General features: G+C 35.7%; 3 protein-coding genes and 1 pseudogene across 3 annotated transcripts; all 4 read left to right on the top strand.

Annotated features, from left to right (window-relative positions):
- Positions 1-735: 735 nt before the first annotated feature.
- LOC145613605 (putative disease resistance protein RXW24L) lies at positions 736-6175 on the top strand. Its single transcript, XM_081668703.1, has 2 exons — positions 736-1390; positions 3414-6175. Exons 1-2 carry the CDS (start codon positions 736-738, stop codon positions 6173-6175), a joined length of 3417 nt encoding a protein of 1138 aa, XP_081524829.1.
- Positions 2026-2144, top strand: LOC145615837 (5S ribosomal RNA; annotated as a pseudogene).
- Positions 6176-11336: 5161 nt separating the features above from the next.
- Positions 11337-22951, top strand: LOC145614469 (putative disease resistance protein RGA1). Its single transcript, XM_081669525.1, has 4 exons — positions 11337-12111; positions 14281-17170; positions 17283-17345; positions 22599-22951. Exons 1-2 carry the CDS (start codon positions 11490-11492, stop codon positions 16332-16334), a joined length of 2676 nt encoding a protein of 891 aa, XP_081525651.1. The 5' UTR covers positions 11337-11489; the 3' UTR covers positions 16335-17170; positions 17283-17345; positions 22599-22951.
- On the top strand, positions 16376-17128 carry LOC145613604 (uncharacterized). The gene has a single exon (XM_081668702.1). It carries the CDS (start codon positions 16376-16378, stop codon positions 17126-17128), a length of 753 nt encoding a protein of 250 aa, XP_081524828.1.

The raw sequence follows: 22951 nt of genomic DNA, 5'->3' as shown, positions 1-22951 counted from the left end.
CAAAATTATGATGTTCTTTACTAATATTACAAATGTTCTATAGATTTACAAAAAAAAACTTATAAAACTGGATGTTCTTTATAAAATAGTTATAAGTTCTTTACAAAACAACTATATGTTCTTTAATGAACAACTAAATATTCATTACGCCTTTTTTTTTTTTTAAAGAAAACCGGATACACCCCTCCACAGAGAAAAATTCAAAGCAAGCTAGATAAGATATAAATGAGACTCTGTAAGAAGCAAGGGATATTAATAACTTTACCCAAAGCTAAGTAATAAGAATGAGTAAGTTCCAGTTAATTAATTTGATAAACAAAAAAATCCCTCAGAAAAAAAAAATTAATAAACAAAATTTGTTTATCAAATGGCAAAATGGTAAATAAAACATCATAAATGCACAGTTATCATGACATTTTCGTAAATATATCAACAACAGTGGGACTCATATTTAATAAAAAGTTATTGATTTATTTAGAATTGTGCCATTTTGTTTATCAAATTGATAAACTTGAATTTTCCCAATAAGAATTAAAAAAAAACTTGTATCAAGTAAAGAATATATAATTTTACTGAAAGCAAGGAATAAAACGTTATTATTTAAAGAGTACAAGATCATAAAAAATGGCTATGCAAAAAAGAACAACCAACATACATATTGCAGTCAAAGAAGACACATATCCTCTTTAGATCACAAAAATATTACCTATTAATCATATCACCCAACAGTACAAGATGGTAGACCTTGCAGTGGACGCGGTGAAGGCGGTGGCCGAGTTGGTGGCAGCGCAAGCTTGGGAGGAGATAAGCCTTGTGTGGGGTTTCGAAGATAACATTAAAAAGATCAATGACAAGTTCTTAGACATCCAAGCATTTTTAGAGGATGTAGGAAAAGCAAAGCATCCAGAAAAGAGCCAACTCGTCAACCGTTGGCTCCAAAAAGTAAAGGATGTAGCATATTTTGTTGGTGATGTTATGGATGACTACGCCTATGAAATTCTACGTCGAAAAATTGAGCAAGGTAAGAATCTCTCACACAAGAAAAAGATGTGCGAGTTATTCACCAATTGTACTCGTGAAATTGTCTTCCGCTATCGTATGGCTCATACGTTACGCGAGATTCTTGCCAAGTTCGATGAGCTAGACAAGGAGGCCCAAAATATTGGTCTCAAACAAGTGAAGCTAGCTAGAGAGGCTGTAACTGCATCAGCTTTTCATAATGATGCTGATTTTGAGAAAGGAAATTTGGATCAAGTTCGAAAATTTGCAGCCGCGAATGCTTCTGAATTCGTGGGAAGGGATGATGATGAGAAAAAGTTGCTAGAAAAGCTATGCAATTTTGACAACGAGAAACGTCAACTTACTATTATTGCCATCGTTGGAATAGGAGGTAAATTTACCATTCTCCTTTGTTTTTCCTTGTTTTTCATATGAACTAATTTTTATCATTGGATTAGAATTATTTATTCCGAATTAATTAATTATTAATCTATCATTGATTAAACTTTAGTACTTAATAATGAATTATACAAGTAGTGGTTATCTCTTACTTAGTACTTCGTATTATTCACATTGATTTGTATTTTTTATGAAAACGTAAAGTTTATATTGAAAACGTTATTTTATAATTGGTTTCCATTTTGCCCTTAAATATATGTGATCGTCATTACTTTTATATCAATCAATTAACTGTAGTAAAAAAAATTTATCAATTAACTGTAGTCAATTTTAATTTTTTTTAAATTTTTTTTATTTTTAAACTCTTGTAAACACAAATTTTGTAAAATTTCCACAACTCTTCCAATATTTTGTTTACACTTCCCAAAACACTCAATTAATTAAAACCATCACAAAAGTAGAATTCATTGATTCTTAAGAAAATGCTATACAAAGCACTTATAAGGAGCTAAAAACGAAAAAAAATTACACAAATGAAAACATATCATTAACTACACTAATTCTGTTTTGTTCAATATGAATAGTTGTTTTGAGAGTAGATAATTATTTTGATAAATGTGAATAGTGGATTGTGATCATAACATCACTAATGCGCCGGATCTCATTAGAACTCCGCAGTTAAGCGTGCTTGGGCGAGAGTAGTACTAGGATAGGTAACCTCCTGGGAAGTCTTCATGTTGCACCCCTATAAAAAAATAAAAAAAGATAAATCTAAATAGTGGCAAGTCTGGCAACAAAAGTAGGTACATACTCCGTATGAGTATAAATTTGAAAAAAATATATATTTAATGATTTTAGGGAACGCCAAAAAGGAAAGGAAAAATTTCCCGGAATAATCCCACCTTTGGGGTGTTCGCTCAAAATGATCCTAAGTGATTTTTTAACTTTATTTCTATTAAAAAAAAAAAAAACCAGCCATTCCCAAATTCCCTGATGCAACCTAACCTCCACCATAACGCAGCTTTTGGCGTGGCTGGGAACTTCGCCTGATTGCGCGGCTGGATGTTGCTTCCTCTAGGCATGGTGCTCAGTTAAGCGGCTCTAACGGTAGGATAAGAAGCTAGGGGGCAGCATGTGTGGCAATTTGGAGAGGGGTGGTGGCTGGGTTTTCGGTCTGAGTGCTTCGGCCGGCGGTGCTGAGGCTGGGCTTCGGCCTCGCCTCGACGATAGGCTGCTGTGGTGGTCGGGCTGTTGCAGTGGAAGTAACATGGCCGGCGGCAACAACTCAGTCACAGTTCTTTTATTTTTGAAACTCGATAAATTTATTGGAATTGGGGTAGTTTTAGGGGAAGAGGAGCGAGAATCGGGGTGGTTTTAGGGGAAGTAAAGGCGGTTTTCGGTGGGTGGGGAGTGGAGTTGTTAACGAATGTTGGGGTTGGGGTGCCTACTACCTAGTGTACTTTTTTTTTTTTTAGTTTTTCTTTTTTTTAAAAAAAATTATTTTATTTTTTATTTTTTTGACTAATCACAGGCCGCCACGTGTCATTTAAGTTGTTATATATAACAAGTTACATGATCGGTTGGGACTATTTTGAGCGGATTGGATGTAAAGGTCGATTATTAAAAATAACCTAAAGGTGGAATTATTTATTGCGAACGCCTCAAAGCTGGGATTATTTCGGGTATTTTTTCCATATGAAAATGTAACAGTAGAAAAGTAGTATAAAATATATCTCTTTTTTTTTTTGGTTTCAAAAAAATATATCAAAAAAAATAATAATAAAATAAAAAATAATAAATAAACAACGAAAGAGGAAAAATGAGTAAACTAAACTACCAATGTTGCAATGATATGACTTACAGTTACAGTATGCTTCTATTTTTTATTTTTTATTTTTTTATTTATTTTTTTTATTTTTTTCTCTCCCATAGCTATGCTTTTTTATAGTACTAATTTGAATTTATATGTCTGATATACTTTTTTTTTCTTATTATTATATATATTGTTTATCAAGGTCTAGGTAAGACAACATTAGCAAGACGTTTATATGAACATGAGAAAGTCAAAGTGCATTATGCTAATAAAAAAGCTTGGGTATGTGTGTCTGAGGATTTCAATGTTGAAAGGTTTTCCAAAGAAATGGTAGAATCATTCGCACAGAACAATTGCAAAATAGATGAGTTACAAGGGGAGAAGTTCTTGCTCGTACTCGATGATGTATGGAATGACGACCTAGAGCTATGGGATGCCATGAAAAACCAATTAGTCCAAAAAATTGGGAGTTTTGCAAAGAGTGTGATCTTGATTACTACGCGTAGCTTTGATGTCGCGGAGAAAGCAGGAGCAACCTATGTACACGAGTTAGAAGGATTGTCAAGTGAAGAGAGTTGGGAGTTGATGAAGCAGAGAGCGTTTAGTAGCGGATCATGGTCGAATGTAGCTTCGTTTGAGGTTGTTGGGAAAAAAATTGTTAGGAAGTGTAAGGGTGTTCCTTTGGCAATAAAAGCCGTGGGAGGCATACTGCGATCAAAGATGAGTATATCGGAGTGGGAATCGGTAGAAGGAAGTGACATATGGGAGTTGTCACAAGATGATAAGAACTTCATCTTACCATCATTATTGTTGAGTTACAACAATTTACCTAGTCTTTCTTTGAAACAATGTTTTGCTTATTGTGCCGTATTCCCTAAAGACAGTAAACTAGAGAAGGATGACGTGATTGCTCTATGGGCCGCTCAAGGCTTCCTGGATAAAGCTGAATCAAGCAACTCGACATTGACAATGGAAGAAAGGGGTGAGAAATATTTTAAAACTCTGTTGAATCACTCATTCTTACATCAAGAAGAATCCACTTATTCCTTTTCACGTCGAGAATCCACTTATGTTTATACGATGCACGATTTAGTCCATGATCTTGCACTCCATATATCTCGAAAAGATTTGTTGGTATGGGAACATAAACCAAGACTTGTCTCGGATAACAGCTTCAACAGCTTCGACTATCGACATCTCGTATTCTCTTTTAAAGGGAAAGAAGGATTTTTGGAAACTATAAAGGAGGAAAAACTACATAAGCTACGAACGATACTAGGGATACTAGATAGTGTAAATTGTCGTTGGTGCGGTGCGATTAGTTGGGAATCAGATGATTTGTTTGACCTTGAAGCAGTTTTGTTGGGGCTTGTCTCACCTGTTGACCAAAAAATTAAAAAAAGATGGGATTTGTTGACGCGTGCAAAAAACTTACGCACTTTGGCACTAATTAATCAAGAAATTAGTGAGGTACCATCTAACATTGGTGAATTGAGGCATCTCCGATATCTTGACTTATCTGGTAATAAAATGGAAACATTGCCAGACTCTATTTGTGAACTCTACCAACTACAGAGTTTGAAAATACATGATTGCAAGTTAAAGGAGCTACCAAGAGAAGTGACAAGTTTAGTCAATCTCAGACACATCAACATACGTGGTTGTATTGATACTAGATGGCTTCCTAAGTTTGCAAAACTACCCAATCTGAGGGACTTGCAACTTAAGTTACTTTCCACAATCAACGACAATACCGTTGATGTTATTGATACAACTCCAATTGAATATTTTCCAGCTCTGAGACGACTTCACATTGAGAATTTCTCCGGGATGAAAACTTTACTGCCTTCACCCTCATCAACAGTCGCATTTCCTTGTCTTGAAACTTTACAAATTATTAACTGCCCTAGTGTAGAATCTATAGGAACAAGTCCATCCCTTAGATCTGAATCCGCCCTAAGTAGCTTTAAATCTTTGAGGAATATATGGCTTAAGGATGTCGGTGGGACTCAACCGTTGGATATCATCAATTATCACAATAGTGGTAATCTCACTTCTCTTAGTGTGGAAAGCATGAATGAAATGACAAGCCTTCCTCAGGAGCTATCAAGTTGTACGAAACTGGAGAGTTTACGTTTAATAGAATGTCAGAAGTTGACGTCTTTACCTGCTGGATTGAAGTCTCTCGTTTCTCTTAAGACAGTGGAGATAGACGATTGTGTATCATTATCTCGTATTCCAAATGGTACATTCTGCGGCCTCTCTTCCCTATGTGAATTGAGCATTTGCGGTTCCCACTTCCTGCTTTCCCTTCCGGATGATATGTTCCAAGGCCTGTTTTCCCTACGCGTATTGAATATTAGATGTTTTATGTTAACAAGAATCCCAACCGGTTTGGAGCAATGCACCTCTCTGGAGGTTCTAAATATCTTTTCTAGAGATTGGAAAAATCCCATTCTAGAACTGATTCCACATCTTCCACACCTTCGAGAATTAGAAACGGACATGTTTGAAATCAATGAGTATGACAATAGACGATTCTTGTCTGATGACACAGATGTAATTGTCACGACCAGCAGTCAAGAATCTCTTGTACGGCTAGCATTGCACGGCGGTCTTGAAAATGCCGTCAATGCCAAGTCTCTGCCTCAACAACTATTTCGACTCCACCTCCCATGCCTTCAAATTTTGGAAATCTATGGTTTTACTACATTGCTAGAACTTTCTGAGTGGATAGGCACCCTGTCTTCACTTCAACAATTGACATTACGTAGTTGCCTCAGCTTAAAGTACCTTCCTTCAAAAGATCACCTCACTCAGCTACAACGTCTTCTCATTTTTAATTGCCCACTTTTGAGAGACAGAATACGTGCCAAAGACAACGATGGGGTTGAATCTGAATGGCCCAAAATCTCACATATTCCTTATATTGAGATCGATTATATGCAATTTTCAAGACCTTAGAAGATTTATCCACCATCTCTGAGGTATTACACTCTATTCTATGATTAATGCTTCACACTACTTTAATATAAATTGGTATGATCAATAATATAATGCTTCGCTACTTTAATAATTTATATTTAATTTGTATCCATTTTCTTATATTTTGTAGGACTTTCTCCTTTTGTCTGCCTCTAATTTCTTCATAGTCCTCTATACAATCACAAAAGGTATTGTTAGAGTTTGAAGTATTTTTTATCTAATCTCTTTTTTCGTTTGTATCCTTATTTTCATGTTATACGACATCTATTATGACTATATAGATTTAATCATGTGTTGATCCAGTTCACAACTAGAAAACACCTTATTTCCGACGAAATCCCTCCGACGGACCTTAATTTCCGTCGGAAAGCTGATTTGCGATGGAATTTTAGCCTACACCGACGAAAATATTCCGTCGGAAACAAGGTGTTTTCTAGTAGTGGTTCTAGCTGATAGTCCATACCCAACCATTTGTTGCATGAAAATAAAAACAGCTTTAATTTAATTTTAACAATAAGTATGATGCCCGTGTGGTACGAGGTTGACAAATAATTTTGTTAAATTTGTAAATTGACTTTTCTGTTTTTTTTATTACTATTCATGTATTTAACTTTGATAATATTAGTAGTTAAGGTAACGTGGTTTAATTTAATATTTAATTTCTTATATTTGTTCCCTTTAGTTTCCTTTCACTCTCAAAAGTGAATGAGTTAAAGAATAACATACTCCATAGATAAAGTAAAATAAATGATAAAGTGTAGTGTTATCCAATCTTTTGTAGATAAAGTAAGATAAATGACGACAACAAGGGCCTGTTCATATTTACTGAACTGAGCTGAACTGAACTGAACTGAACTGATTGGAGCTGAACTGAACTGAACTGAACTGATTGGAACTGAACTGAACTGAATTAAGCTGAAATGAATATTTTATGTGAGAGGAAAATTAAGAGCTGAACTGAACTGAACTGATTGGAACTGAACTGAACTGAACTGATTGGAACTGAACTGAACTGAACTGAAATTAAGTAAATATGAATAGGCCCCAAGTGTAGTAAAATAATTTGAACTATAATCACAATGAATTTTTTTTTATCTAAAGTTAATTACAATATGATGATGATGATGAATTGATGATGGTTGGACACGGTCTAGGTGCTTGATTTGCACGGCCGCTGCTGCTTTTGGAGACGTTGTAACTCGTAAATTACTGTTGTAGCGTTTTGGTGAATGGGTGCTAGAGTGAATTGAAGGTTAAGGAAATTGAAAAAGAATTACATTCGAAAATTGGATTTGTTACGAAGTTTGTCGGTAATATGAGGTAGGCTAACATAAATTGGAAGAGATAACAAAGAGTGGATCCCTTCTAATTGATAAAAGGCAAACGCTAACCAATGTTCTAGGGGGTTGAATAAGTTAACTAAAGTAGAAATATTAAATTAAAATGAACATTAATTACACCAATCGAGAGGTGACTTTGGCATGCATTCGCAAATTATATCATTTTAAAAAATGTTTTAAATGCTTATTAAACGTCCAGGGGAATTTGTTAGCAAGATCCATATAAATTCTTTATCACTAAACCACCCTCATAAGGCAAGCAAGTGGAGTGTCTAATATCAGTAATCAAATCTTGTGGATTGAGGTCTCTAATTTCTTAGTATCTCAATCTTTCAAATCAATGGTAGTAATTGAACAAGTTGTTACCACTTGGTTTATGTTAAGGCTAATGTTATTCCTTTGTTCTTCTGCAGTATTTCCCCTGCTATATACAGGAAAGTTAAACAGGCTCAATACTAGTTACATTCACATTGGTTGAAGCTTTTCAATTTATGGAGCATAGGTGCTGAAATTTTACATTGGAGCTTAGATGTGTGCCTATAAGGTCTCGCAATACTTCTGTCTGATAGGAGAGCATGAAAAGGCACATTACTGACTTTTTTTTATAAACAGAGATCAAGGATGTACAGAAAAGGAAGGAAAGAGCAAAAGAACTTGGAAGGCATAGATTTAAGCAATATTGTTTCAAGTGGTCGCCGACGATCTACCACCAGCTTTACACCTCCACCTAAGCCCAAAATTCCAGATCTCAGTGAAAGTGAATCAGAAGAAAGTGAGAATGTCGATGCTGATTTTGGTTCTTTATTCTCTTCAGGTAATAGTGAATAGTGATTATTGATCCTGGACGTTTCACTTGAAGGACCAATGACGAGGAATTTGATAGGCATAGGATGATTATGTATTTATGCTGCTTTTTTTTTAGTGCTTATAGTTTTCTAAAAATTAGGAAGAGAGTGTATTTAGTGCTTATAGTTTTCATAAATCTGGTTTTAGAAGTTGATAAATAGGAACTCTGTCAGAGGAAGATGCTAAAATTCTAAAAAGAGCTTTGTATTCTGCATTTCAAAGATGATTTTTTTGTTGTGTAATTGGTCATAATTGTTCTATATATTTATATAAGTGGACGGTATCGAAAAGAGCTTTGTATTTTGCAACTCAAAGATGCATCTTTTGTTGTTGTGTAATTGGTCATAATTGTTCTATATATATTTTGTAGTCTTGCACTCCATATAAGTTTAAGTTTAATTTACTTATTCTGGTTTAGTACGTCATTCTTAGTTATGTGATTTGAACTTTGAATATTGTATTTGTAATGCGTACATAAATCATGTGATTATACATTTTTACAAGCATGGGGTGTCCATTCGGTTTTCAGTTTGGATTTAGCCCAAATTCAATCCGATCCGAAATAAATTTCAGTTTTAATTTTCAAATCCAATCCGATCCAAATTACTTACCAAATCCAATCCGATCCAATCCGAATTATGATTCGGTTATTTGGATCCAATCCAAAAATCCGAATTAAAATACGTTGCTAATTTTTTTAGGTCTAATGAGATTATGTAAATAAAAATGCATTCATAAAATTTCAATTCTTGAAAGTATAATAGCACATGGTTTATATAAGTATTGAAAACATAGGTTAACATGATTAATATTATTATAATCATAAACATGGATTAACATGATTAATATTAAATTATTTGTAAAATAACGCTTTCATAATTCGGTTATTTCGGGTTTTTTGGATCCGAACAAGGTCAATCCGATCCGATCCGAAAACCGATTTTTCAAAAAAATTTAATCCGATCCGATTTGGATCCAATCCGAATTGATAATTCGGTTTGGATTGGATTGGATTTCGATTTTTATCCGAATAATGGACACCTTTATAATTACGTGCATTGTATATGTTATTAGTAATGTTGCACAAGACAAGATATAAACATATAGAAATAGAGTAGATAGAGGGGTGTCAATCGGGTTTGCGGTTCGGTTTTTTGTTCGGTTTATCGGTTTTCGGTTTACAACGGATCGGTTTTTAACGGGTTGGAATTATTATCGGGTCAGTTTGGATCGGTTTTAAATAATTTCGGGTCGGTTCGGTTAGGTTTGTTTTTATTACAGTTTCTTTAATTTTCGGGTCGGGTTATAATTGGTTCGGGTCATAATCGGTTCGGGTTAAATAATTTGGTACCGATGTTTAGAGGTAAATTTTTGGAGAAGATTACAATAGTATTTTTTTTTTTTTTTTTTTTTTTTTTTGTTTTTTATTTTTTTGAGGGGAGATTACAATAGTAAGTAACAAAGAGCAATTTTCGTCTGCTTACTGTTGAGTCTTGACCCTATATTTCTTTACTTTTAAAGCCTAAAACAGAGTATATGAAAATAAAACAAAAAAAGTAAATTAACATCTTATATCTCTAAAATGTTGGGGTTAGCTGCATGTTTTGGTAGATGATGTGGATATTATAACAATTATTATTGACAAATATGTATTTTTTAAAACCTTTTCAGAATACTCAGGTTGACAACGGCGCCTTTTCCATGGTTAAAAGTTCATCACGATTCGAATGAGTATGACGTACCTCTGCAAGTATCTTCAATGCTTCATATCTGGTCAAAACGAGACAGACAATTTATAAAAGAAGGTTTCTCACCACATTTAATAAGTGTAACACTTAATAAAATACGAAGGGAGTATTAAAGGTTGGATTGTTTGTAATATATTTTTCTTGGTAAAGTTTTGGGTGAGACGGACTCACGTGAGTCAACTATCATGTTTTTGGTGTTGCGGGCCTCGCGATCGAGTTTAGTTAGCCCGCGCCTTTTTATTGGACTTTTGTTATTAAGCCCGGTCTCACGTGAGTCCGGTCTCACACAAAACCTTTTGATTTTTCTTTAGTTGATTAAACTTCCCTAATATTAAATAAAATTTCTAATAATGAAACTTTTTTCTTTTCTAGTTGTAGTTAAATAAATGAAATGTTTTTGTTTAAATTAATTTCTCTCTACAACTTTTTTTCCCTTTTCTCAACTTATACGGTTATAACCTACCACCCATTATTTTACAAAATTTATTTAAACACGGATAGAGTATAGAGATGTAATACGTGCCCAACTCTTACAAAGTAACTTGTATTTAATTACATTTTTTTTTATTTAATATCTTATACTTTGTACATCTACAACCCTCACATCACCCGATTAATGAACGTTAATTTCTTGAGTATCATCAAATATTCACTTTGTGAAAAAAAAAATTGTATACTTCTTTATATAAACAAAGATTATTTAGAGTATGTTATATTCACTTGATTATCACTTATTTGAATTTATTTCGGTTATAATTGTTCTTTGGTAAATTGTAACCCTTATCAACACATCTAAAATTCTACACTTGTGAATTTATTTTTTCTGAAATAAGATGAACATAATGGGGCTTTAGATAATGTTATCTTACTCTTTATATCCATCACATCAACCCTTTCCTTGCCATTGTATGTAGTTTTGTGCCCAAATGTAATATTCATAACTTGGGACAATAATATAATGGATTCGGTGATCAAGTAAAGGTTAGAATCAATTACTTTCCTTCTAGCTAAGATAGGCAAGATAAAAGTAAGAATTGGATTAAGAAGCAAGGGATAATATTACGGTATTACCCCAAGCAAATAGGAAGATTTGCGATAACAAGTAAAGAATTGATTACTTTTACACTAAACCTAGCAAGGAATCATTTTCTACACATTATTTAAAGAGTACAAGATGCATGAAAAAATTATAACAACCAAAAAACATAAGCTTGTATTAAATCATTGTCCATAGAAAAAACTAGTTACAATTTAGTACGTGAACTACTTCATATTGAATTGTATTACCTCTTTCTCTTTTTGATCCCCATAAAAACAAAAAAAATAAAAAAATAAAAAAATAAAAAAAAACTGTTCAATATGGTAGATTTAACCATAGATGTTATAAAAGCAACAACCCAATTTGTTGCTGCTCAAGCTTGGGAGGAGATAAGTCTTGCCCGAGGTTTTCAAGGTCACCTCAAAAATCTGAAGGAGAAATTCAATGACACTCAAGCGTTCCTAAAAGATGTAGGAAGTGCAAATGATGTGGTGAAAAGTGAGCGTGTGAAACGTTGGCTTCAAAAAGTCAAGGATATCACTTACTTTGCCGATAATGTCATGGATGACTATGACTATGAAATTCTTCGTAGGGAGATCGAACATAAAAAAAAGGTGTGTACTTTCTTCTCTCCCTCCAAAAACCCTATAGTTTTCCGCTTTCGAATGACTCACAAGGTCCTTGAGATTATTTCCAAGTTTGATGAGCTAGATAAGGAGGCTAAGAAAATAGGTCTCATACAAAGAGATCTAGACAAGGAGGCACTCTTTAGTGTGTCCACTAGTTCTGATGAGAGGACACACTTGGAGCATATTCGGAAAAATTCAAGTGCTGAAGTAATAGTAGGGAGGGATGCAGATAGACAAAAATTGCTCGAAATGATGTGTAGTCATGATAATGATAAGGAACATCTCTCAACCATTGTCATCGTTGGACTTGGAGGTAAGTTTTAAAATAGTGCAAGTGCTTTTAAATTTGTTTTATGTTTCATGTAATTTTTATACTACTTCGTATTACATTCAAGCTAAACTAAACTAATTTACTACTATTAATATCTCAATCTTATAAATTCTTTTTGAAGTAGTTTATGAGATTTTAGCATTTGAATTAGCATCCTTATCTCTAATACAACATGCGACTATTATTATGTTACATTCAAAATTTCAAATAAAACGGTTGAAATTCTAAAATAACGGATAATGTAATAGGTCCGTCATTTTTTTGGTTGAGGTCCATAATATATTGGGCCTAAACGCATTGGGCCCGTTATATATGCTAGCCACACATACAAAAATTTGTGAAAAGGTTGGTGTCCAATTTTGAACATAATAATACCCCGGCCCTAAAAGCAGATGTTGTTACTTTAATATTCTAATTAATGAGACCAATCAAGCTTATATAGGGAATTAAAATCAATAATTATTCCATCAATCTTTATATAAAAGGGATTTTTTGGTAGTAAAAGATAATGCTCTAAATTGAAAACAAAAAAATCACTGTTGAAAAATAAACTTTAAAAAATCATGTGAATAAATTTTTTGATAAATTATGTTTCTCTCTTATATTGGAAAGGGGATGGTCAAATGAATAGTTGGTATCTAAAATATAAATTTTAATAGTACCAATTTTTTTTTATTGAAATTAAAGTATAAAGAAAACATTTTAATAAATCAAATGTACAATATAAATATGGTGTATAAATATATATATATATATATATATATATATATATATATATATATATATATATATATATATATATATATATATATATTTGGCCCCGTTCACGTCACCTTATTTTTATTGAATTGAAATTAATTTTACTAATTCTCTATTATATTTGTTCTTTAAGTTACTAATTTTTACTAAACTAAAATTGTTTTTACTGAACTGAAATTATTTTTACTGAATTGAAATTATTTTTAATGATTCTCTATTATATTTCTTCTTTAGAGTTACATACTGATTTTATCTGAAATGAAATTATTGTTACTAAACTTAAATTAATTTTACTGAATTGAAATTATTTTTACTAAATATTTTTTTAAGGTGAGCTAATAGGGCCTAATTATAATTTTTCCCTTCAATTTTCTACATCAATTCAACTGAAATTAATTGGTGCAAATAGATAATCTCCAAACTGGTAAAGTTTCAACTATATTAATTGTTGGATCCACTCTTTTTTATATTTATTTTAAGATCAAGAAATCTAGTATAAAAATAAATTTAAAAATTCTCAAATACCCTTTATGAATCTTCAACCGTTAATCTATAAATGTATGAAATGGATTGTTTATTTTTAGTTGAATGAAGAGTATGTGAGCCTGTAATTTTAAGTTATAGAAAGTGAGAGGTTATTTTATTTTATTTTTTATAAGATACAAGTGAGAAGTATTTAAAAGCTAGTGGATCTATATAAAAGATAGAAAGGGGCAAACTACATACAGACATATGAAATGGTTTCAAAAAAAAAAAAAAATATATATATATATATATATATATATATATATATATATATATATAGAGAGAGAGAGAGAGAGAGAGAGAGAGAGAGAGAGATGAAATAATACCAGGCAAACTTAATTAAGACAGTTGTAGTAATAATTACCATGCTACGGTATTCAAAACATGTTTTGCACTTTTGCCACCATTTCAGTTGAGGAAAATTATTTTAATTTTTAGCAAAAATAAGATAAAGAAAACATGACCTTATATTAAGTAGAAAAAAAAAAAAAAAAAGACATTGCAATACTAGATTTTTTCTCTATATATCGTACATAATAATTCATGATAGTCAAATTGATTACTTAGGTAAATAGTGTCATTTGCTTCAAAAAAAAAAAAAAAAAAAAAAGGTAAATAGTGTCAAAATTCAATAAAAAATCAACACATTAAGTAATTAATATTGACTAGAGGACGCTTTAATACTAGTAGTGTCATAACTCATAAGTGGTTGGTAAAAATACTAAAACGGTTACTAATTACATAAGCAATCGGCTATTAACCATGGTAATAAGAGTCGGTCAATGACGTATATGTCAGTATATCATCGATGATGTTACAAATATTAATGGTCGGTAATTACATTTTTTTTAATTGTTTAATAATCAGGTCTTGGGAAAACAACTTTAGTAAGAGCTCTATACCACGAGAAAGAGAAAGTTGCTAAACATTTTGATAAGAAAATGTGGATATGTGTGTCTGAGGATTTCAATGTTGAAAAAATTCTTAAAGAAATGGTTGAAATGCTTTCATTGAAAAAATGGGACTTGGAATTGACTACAATGGACAAACTTATAGAAGAACTTCAAAAATATTTGAAAGATAAGAAGTTCTTGCTTGTACTTGATGATGTATGGACCGAAAATAGAGCTTTATGGGAATTATTAAAAGACCAATTGAAGAAAATTAAGGGTCGACAAGGTAGTGTGATTTTGGTTACTACTCGTAGTAAAGATGTTGCAACGAGTGCAGGGGTTGGTAAACCATTTGAGTTGAAAGGACTATCAGACAAGGATAGTTGGTCTCTTTTTGAAAAATGGGTAACTATTCCTTCTTCTCATAAGGAGGTAGGGCATAAGATTGTTAAGAAGTGTAAGGGTGTTCCTTTGGCAATAACAACTATGGGAGGTTTACTTCAATCGAAAAAGAGTTTATCGGATTGGGAAGCAATAGAAAAGGAAGAAGTATGGAGAAGTAGTCAAAATTACATCCTACCATCGTTGTTTTTGAGTTATCAGCATTTACCTTCGCTTTCTTTGAAACAATGCCTTGCCTACTGTGCGACCTTTCCCAAAGACCACATAATGGAGAAGAATGAGTTGATTGATCTTTGGATTGCTCAGGGATTCCTTAAAGCTGATACAAGCAACTCGACTTTAGCAATGGAAGAGAAGGGGGAAGGTTTTTTCAAAATTTTGTTGAATATCTCATTCTTACAATTAGAGGTGATTTGGAGAGAGAATAACACAGAAAAAGAAATATGGAAATGCAAGATGCACGATTTAGTGCATGATCTTGCAATCCATATCTTCAAAAAGGAGTTGTTCATTTGGGATGCTAAAGCTAATACATCATTCACTGTATTCAATTGTCGCCATATTGTATTATTTGATTTTACAGAGGAAAAAAGCAAACCTTTGAAGGAAGAAATAATACAACATGTACGGACAATGAATATATGGAGTGGGAAATGCCCGAGTTGGAATGTGTTAACTGAAGCAAGATGCTTGCGAACCTTGATAATAGTTAACAAAGGGATAACAGAAGTGCCGTCTACAATTGGGAAATTGAAGCATTTGAGATATCTAGATTTTTCATCCAACCCAATCGAAATTTTACCTGACTCTGTATGTAAGCTCTATCAGCTGCAGGCATTGATCCTCTGGGAGACGAGATTAAAGGAGCTACCAAAAGAATTGTGTAAGTTGGTCAATCTTAGACGACTTACGATATCGGGTTGTGTTTGCAAACACCTTCCGATTAATGATCTTGGGAGGTTGCCTAATCTGAGGGGCTTGTGTCTATATAAGTTGCCCGAAGTGGAAACTGTAGGTGAAGAGGTAAATGGTAATGAGAATGAGAATAACCATGTAAATGAAAGCCTTGATACCACAAATAAGGGCAAATATGCTGACGGGTCGTCTCTAGAAAATGAATTCTTCCCAAGTTTAAGAGAGCTTCGAATTCGTGACTGTGAACGTTTGAGTAAGCTAAACCTTGTACCCCCTACTGCTAATGCTACCACTGTAGTAGTCCCATTTCCATGTCTTGAGGTTTTAGAAATAGCTGAGTGTCCTAAGCTAGATGTTGTGGAAACAAGTCCAGCCTTGAGTTTTAATTCCCTAAGAAGTTTATTTTTTGAGAATTTTGGTGAGAGTGAAGAACCCTTGGATATAATCAAGTATCACAAAAGTGGTAGTCTAACTTCTCTCATTGTTAAAAAGATGCCTGGGATGAAAAGCCTACCTCAATCTCTGTCAAATTGTTCTAGGCTAGAGACATTTTATTTAGAACGTTGTCCCATGTTAGTGTGTTTACCCAGTGGTCTGAGTTCCCTTGTCCCTCTTAAGGATTTGAAACTGTACAGTTGCGAAGCCTTAGTTAGTCTTCCAGATGATATGTTCAATATAATGGGTCTAGTCTCTCTTCCCTTTGTGAGTTAAATATACATGGTTGTGACAACTTGGTTTGTTTACCTGATGATATGTTCAAGGGTCTTTCCTCCTTGCGTACATTTCATATTTCATACTGTGAGAGGTTAGAAAAGATCCCAACTAGTGTCACGGAATGCACATCTTTGGAAAAACTAGAAATATATGGTTGTGAATCAGTAAAGCATCCCATCCCAGATTTGAGTAAATTGCAGGGCCTTGTTGATTTGGATATTCGTGATGTAACTAGTTCAGTGCTAGAGTGGATTCCACATCTTCCTCACCTTCATTCTTTAGTTGCTGATGTGGAGCATGAAATAGAAAGCAGAGATAATAGTCATAGTCATAGTACTAGTACAAGGTGTATGTCTTATTTGACGGTGTTCTGTAATGACAACCACCACACCATCACTCCTCCACACCATAAACACAATAACTCCCTTAGAGAACTTTGGTTGTCTGAGAGATCAAAAAATAAGCAGCAAAAAATGAAAAGTCTGCCTCAACAACTACTTCAACTCCACCTCCCTAACCTTAAATCTCTACACCTTAATGAATTTGAAGAGTTGGAAAGACTTCCAGAGTGGATAGGCACCCTCTCATCTCTTGAAGGATTGGAATTATGGAAATGCAAGAAGTTGAGACATCTACCTGCCAAAAATCTCAAAAGAATCATCATTTGGAATTGTCCAATTTTGAAAGAAAGAATAAGTGCCAAAGAAGATTCTGGATCTGAATGGCACAATATCTCACATGTTCCCTATATTAACATCGATAATGAAACTATACAAGACCTCACAAAATGATGATGGAGCATGGACTCTGCTTGTATCCTTACATACAACAAGGTTCTTTTCTTTTCTTTTTTTTTAAAAAATTATTATTTGATTGGATACATTTTACTGTACTAAACTTTGTTTTCCATTTCTAATTGACAACATTTCCTCTGTTTCGGATCAGAAGCAATTGCAAGATTCAATTATATGGCGTTGACGGTGGTGTTGCAACTTATCCAAAATGAAGGTAATTATTGGGTGTCATATACTCATATTCCGTATTGTTGAATCCCATTGTAGCCCACTTATGAGTGTCCCACATTGGAGAAAGAGGAGAGGTGGTTCCACTTTATAAGGTAGAGGAGTACCTCCTACTATTGCCAATTGGTTTTAGTATGGAAGCTCCAAAGCCTTGTTTGTGGACCTAACTCTCCTCCTCCTTGTTCGGGTTGCCCAGGCCCATTTCATATTTGAAAGAAATCTTTTCCGTGAATCTTTGCATTCCACTTACTGTCATTATATACATTGTACATGCTTAAGTTAGGCTATAAGTTAGGCAACTATATATTTACAAAGTCAAAGATATATTCTAACTAATATATCTTAACACACCCCCTTAGTCAAAGCGGGAGGAGGACGGACACTTAGACTATCTCTGAAATCCTCAAAAAGTACCCGGGGGAGGCCTTTTGTAAAAATATCCGCAATTTGATGCCTAGAAGGAACATGAAGAACACGGACTTCACCCCTAGCCACCTTTTCACGAACAAAAAGTATGTCCATCTCAATATGCTTGGTCCGTTGATGATGTACCGGATTACCCGAAAGATAAATAGCACTCACATTGTCACAATACACCAATGTAGCCTTTTTAATCGGACAATGTAGCTCCAATAATAAATTCCGAATCCAACATGACTCGGAAACCACATTAGCAACACCCCGGTACTCCGCCTCTGCACTAGACTTAGACAGAGTAGCTTGTCTCTTCGAGGACCAAGAAATCAAATTATCACCCAAGAAAACACAATACCCAGATGTGGATCGTCTCGTATCGGGACACCCACCCCAATCAGCATCAGTGTAAGATACGAGAGAAGAAATAGATGAAGGATAAAGATGTAAACCATGATCCAGAGTACCTTGTACGTACCGAATGACACGTTTAAGATCAGCCATATGAGTCTCCTTCGGGTCATGCATATGCAAACAAACCTGTTGCACGACATAAGAAATATCTGGCCTGGTGAAAGTGAGATATTGCAGCGCCCCAGCAAGGCTGCGATATAAGGTCGGATCTGCAAATGGTGAACCCGAAGCACTGACCTTCGGTTTGACCTCCACCGGAGTAGCCGAAGGTTTACACGAGCTCATACCTGCCCTGTCAATGATTTCCTCAGCATATTTCCGTTGTGACAAAAATAAACCACCCTTATGCCTTGTCACAGCAATACCAAGAAAATAATTAAGAGGACCCAAGTCCTTCATAGCAAATTCCGAGCCAAGAAGGGACATAATAGAACGGCGCAGAGTATCAGAAGAAGCAGTAAGAATAATGTCATCAACATACAACAGTAAATAAGCCACATTTTTCCCATGACGATAAATAAAAAGGGAATTGTCACTCTTACTATTAGTGAAACCAATAGTAGCAACAAAATCTGCAAAACGCTTATACCACGCCCGGGGTGCCTGCTTAAGACCATATAAGGATCCCCGTAATAAACACACATAATCAGGGTGAGTTTTATCACGGTACCCAAGAGGTTGATGCATATAGACTGTCTCCTGAAGCTTACCATGCAGAAATGCGTTCTTAACATCCAGTTGATGTATCGACCAAGCTTTAGACAAAGCTAGGCTAAGAACAGTACGGATAGTAGCCGGCTTCACAACCGGACTAAAATTCTCCCCACAATCAATGCCAACCTGTTGTGTTTTGCCATCACCTACAAGACGGGCTTTATGCCTCTCAAAAGAACCGTCAGATTTCACCTTATGAGTAAAAATCCACATAGAACGAATAACATTAACATCAGGTGGACGGGGCACCAACTCCCACGTCTTATTTTTAATAAGAGCATTAAATTCATCATCCATAGCCATTTTCCAATTCGGGTCACGAAGAGCAGAAACGGGGTTACGAGGAAGAGGGGATTTCGTAACCTTAGAAACCATAGCACTGAAATTTTTATATTTCGGGTTTGGTTTAATGATACCATTTTTGCTCCTAGTGACCATGGAAGAAGAAGGAATCGGAGTTGGGTTGGAGATAGAAGCATTTGGGCCAACTGTTTGGGTAGACCGCAAGTGGGCCGTGGCTGATTGAACAGGCCCACGGTCCGCTTGTGATCTATTCTGCCCAACAGAGGCTGCAATGCGAGAAGGAGAAGGGGGGCCGTGATCCAAGGAGGGAGATGAGGGAGGAGCTGAAGGTGGGCTAGAAGGAGAAGGGGATTGGCGGACTGGGCTGCTAGGTGTAGGCTGGCGGACTGGGCTGCGTGAAGGAGCAGTCGTCGGCCCAGTCTGGGAAGGAGAGAACGGAGGTGGGCTAGGTGGAGTAGCAGGCCTCTGTTCGGTTTGGGCCAATGGAGTGGGCTGCCCAGTGGTCTGTAGATGATGAATATGAGAAGGATGAAGACCGTCATCCAAGAAGTCATAAGTGTGGGAGTGGGGTGTATGCAACTTGGAAAAAGGAAAAACCGATTCATCAAAAACAACATGTCGACTTATAAAAATCTTATGAGTGCTAAGATCATAACACTTGTAACCCCTGTGATTGGATGGAAACCCCAAAAAAACACATGGTGTAGACCGGGCTTGGAGTTTATTAATAGTTGTGGACGGAAATAAGGGATAACACAAGCAACCGAAAACACGAAGATGAGAATATGACGGTTTCCTTTGATAGAGAACTTCAAGAGGAGACTTAGACTCTAATAATTTGCTTGGAAGAATATTATGAAGATAAGTAGCCATTTGTAGTGCATGATGCCAAAAAGAAGGGGCAAAGATGCATGTGCAAGAAGAGTGCGAATAATATTATTCAATGATCTAATTTTGCGCTCGGCCTTCCCATTTTGTGATGAAGTATGAGGACATGAAAGACGGAAAGACATACCATTAGACTCACACAAAGCCCAAAAAGGTCCATTATCATATTCCTTCCCATTATCACATTGAAAGGTCTTAATAGGTCGTTCAAATTGAGTTCGTATTAATGCTTGAAATGCTAAAATTTTATCATAAACATCCGACTTTTTAGCTAATGGGAATGTCCACAAAAATTTTGAAAAATCATCCAAAACAAGCATATAATAACGATGGCCCGATGAGCTCAAAACAGGTGAAGACCAAAGATCACTATGAACAATATCAAAAGGCATAGTAGTAGAAGAAGTAGAAGAAACAAATGGCAATTTAATATGCTTTCCAAGTACACAAGAATGACAAACACTTGAGCTAGAGGAGTGAGTACATTCAATGTTTTTATTATTTCTAAGAGTCTTTAAAATAGAAGATCCCGGATGTCCCAAACGATCATGCCAAAAAGAAGAAGCTAAAGCAGTAAAATTTGATGGAGTAGAACTAGAGATATTGGTAGTGAGTGGATAAAGGTCCCCTTGGCTATCACATCTCATTATTGGCATCCCCGTCCGATAATCCTTCACAGAAAAACCATAAGGGTCAAACTCAACAGACACATAGTTTTCAGTGGTAAATTTACGAACAGAAATCAAATTTTTAATGAGTTTAGGGGCATGTAGGACATTGGAGAGGGACAAGGGAGGATTTGGGGACGGTAAAGTAGTATTACCACAACCACGAATTGGAATAGAATGACCACTACCAACAATAAGACCATTATGATGATCGCTCAAATTAAAATAAGACGAGAGATTACCATTGTTGGATGTCATATGAGAAGTGGCGCCGGTATCCATGTACCACGAGGGATCGGGCTGCTGCAAGGACATAGTGTGGAAAGCTGCTTCAAGATCCGTTGGTGCATAGGAATTGGACTGAGAGGCTGCATAGGCTTGCTGTGGAGGTCGTGGACCGAGAAGGCCCTGCTGCTGCCTAGATGGGCCTTGAGGCCTGGCCCAACCTTGGGTTGGAAATGGGCATGGTGGAGCAGCCCACGGCCAACCCCAAGGAGGGTATGACTGCTGCTGCCAAGAACCCGGACCCCACACCTGCTGCTGCTGCTGACCGCCGCCACCACGGCCTGCACCGCCGGCGCCGCCACTGCCTGAACCACCAGCAGACGTACCACGGCCACCACCGTGGTTCCCTTTCCGGCCACCATTTTTCTTCTGATTTTTACCCTTCCCGCGAGCATTACCCGAGCCATCAGACCCCGAATCACCGTCACGAGAAGTCACCACCATAGCAGACGCCGAGCCCGACGCCATGGCTGCCCGTTTTGCCAAGCCCGATTCCTCCAATGTGAGCATTGATCGGGCTTGGTAAAAAGGAGGGAGAGGAGAGCTTTGTCGTATAAGAGTAGCCACGCCATTATACGGTTCGGTGAGGCCCGAAACCAACTGTAGAACCAGCCGATTGTTGTCCACCGGAGCTCCAACATTCCGCAATTGATCGGAAAGGCTCTTGAGCCTTTGACAGTAAGCCGACGCATTGGGAAAATCCTCCATTTTTGTAGAGGAAAATTCTTGTTCTAGAGTAACGGCACGAGAGTTTTGATTGTCTTGGAATATATCACGCAACCTATTCCAAGCCTCCATGGCCGTAGCATCGGGTTCCATAATTGTTTGCAAAAGATCATTGGAAATCGTGGAATAAATCCACCCAACCACGGCTGCATCCAAGATGGACCACCATTCTTTCTCCTCGTCGGTGAGAGGAGCCTTTTCCTTCGCCGGATCCTTGGATACGGGAGGGATAATATGGTGTAGAACCCGGTGCGATCGAGCGTGAATTTTAAAGAGTTCCGCCCAAGTAGAGTATTGTGAGTTGTCAAGTTCAAGTACCACCGGAATGGAGGTCTTGATGTTGTTCACAGTAAGAGCAGGGTGATACGAATGCTTTGAATCCCCCATAGAAGAGAAAACAGAGTATAGAAGAGAAGAGGTTTGATGAAGAAGAGAAGAACAGAGGGCGGAAAATTGTTAGGGTGCAGCGGAAGAACCCTAAGCAACTGATACCATGAAAGAAATCTTTTCCGTGAATCTTTGCATTCCACTTACTGTCATTATATACATTGTACATGCTTAAGTTAGGCCACTAATTAAGCTAAGAGATATACATCAAATAATCTAGGCTATAAGTTAGGCAACTATATATTTACAAAGTCAAAGATATATTCTAACTAATATATCTTAACAATATTGTTTCGAAATTTAACACGTACTCAAGTATATAACAGCTTCCAAGTTCCTACGTTTGGAAGTCGTAGGCTCGTAGCTAGTTATATTAGAAAGTAGAAACGTTAAGTATGTCGTCTAACATCATTTTTTATCTAAATTTATTTTTATAACAGTCAACACACTCATCGACATACAAACTCTAGACCCGAAGATAGTCGAGGCGGAGGCTGTGGTGTTGGGCTTATTATACATGGATGCAAAATTGATTGTCGTTGAAGGATCGGAGATTGATGCAAGTGATAGATAAATGCAAGCATTGGACTTGTTTGTGATGGCTTTTACTTGAATGTAATTTATGAGACAACTATGTTAGTTAGTTAGTTAATTTGTTTGTTCGTGTTATTTTTAAAAATGTACTTGGAAATAAAAATGTGCCAGCATTCATCCTCACACTCTTCTTGAATGCTCAACAAAGGGTATTAGCTGTTGATCAAGAATTTTATTAATAAAAGCTAGTTACCTTCAA

This window comes from Chenopodium album, chromosome 25, assembly GCF_948465745.1.
Source record: "Chenopodium album chromosome 25, dcCheAlbu1.1, whole genome shotgun sequence".
Taxonomy (NCBI): domain Eukaryota; kingdom Viridiplantae; phylum Streptophyta; class Magnoliopsida; order Caryophyllales; family Amaranthaceae; genus Chenopodium; species Chenopodium album.
The sequence above is the reverse complement of the archived record's forward strand: the minus strand, read 5'-3'. Positions and strand labels throughout refer to the sequence as shown.

Excerpts from the sequence above, each read along its gene's own strand:
- LOC145613605 (XM_081668703.1), top strand. The coding sequence starts at position 736 with ATGGTAGACCTTGCAGTGGACGCGGTGAAGGCGGTGGCCGAGTTGGTG. Across the intron at positions 1,391-3,413 it reads TGCCATCGTTGGAATAGGAG|GTCTAGGTAAGACAACATTA; the intron begins GTAAATTTACCA and ends TTGTTTATCAAG.
- LOC145614469 (XM_081669525.1), top strand. The coding sequence starts at position 11,490 with ATGGTAGATTTAACCATAGATGTTATAAAAGCAACAACCCAATTTGTT. Across the intron at positions 12,112-14,280 it reads TGTCATCGTTGGACTTGGAG|GTCTTGGGAAAACAACTTTA; the intron begins GTAAGTTTTAAA and ends TTTAATAATCAG.
- LOC145613604 (XM_081668702.1), top strand. The coding sequence starts at position 16,376 with ATGTTCAAGGGTCTTTCCTCCTTGCGTACATTTCATATTTCATACTGT.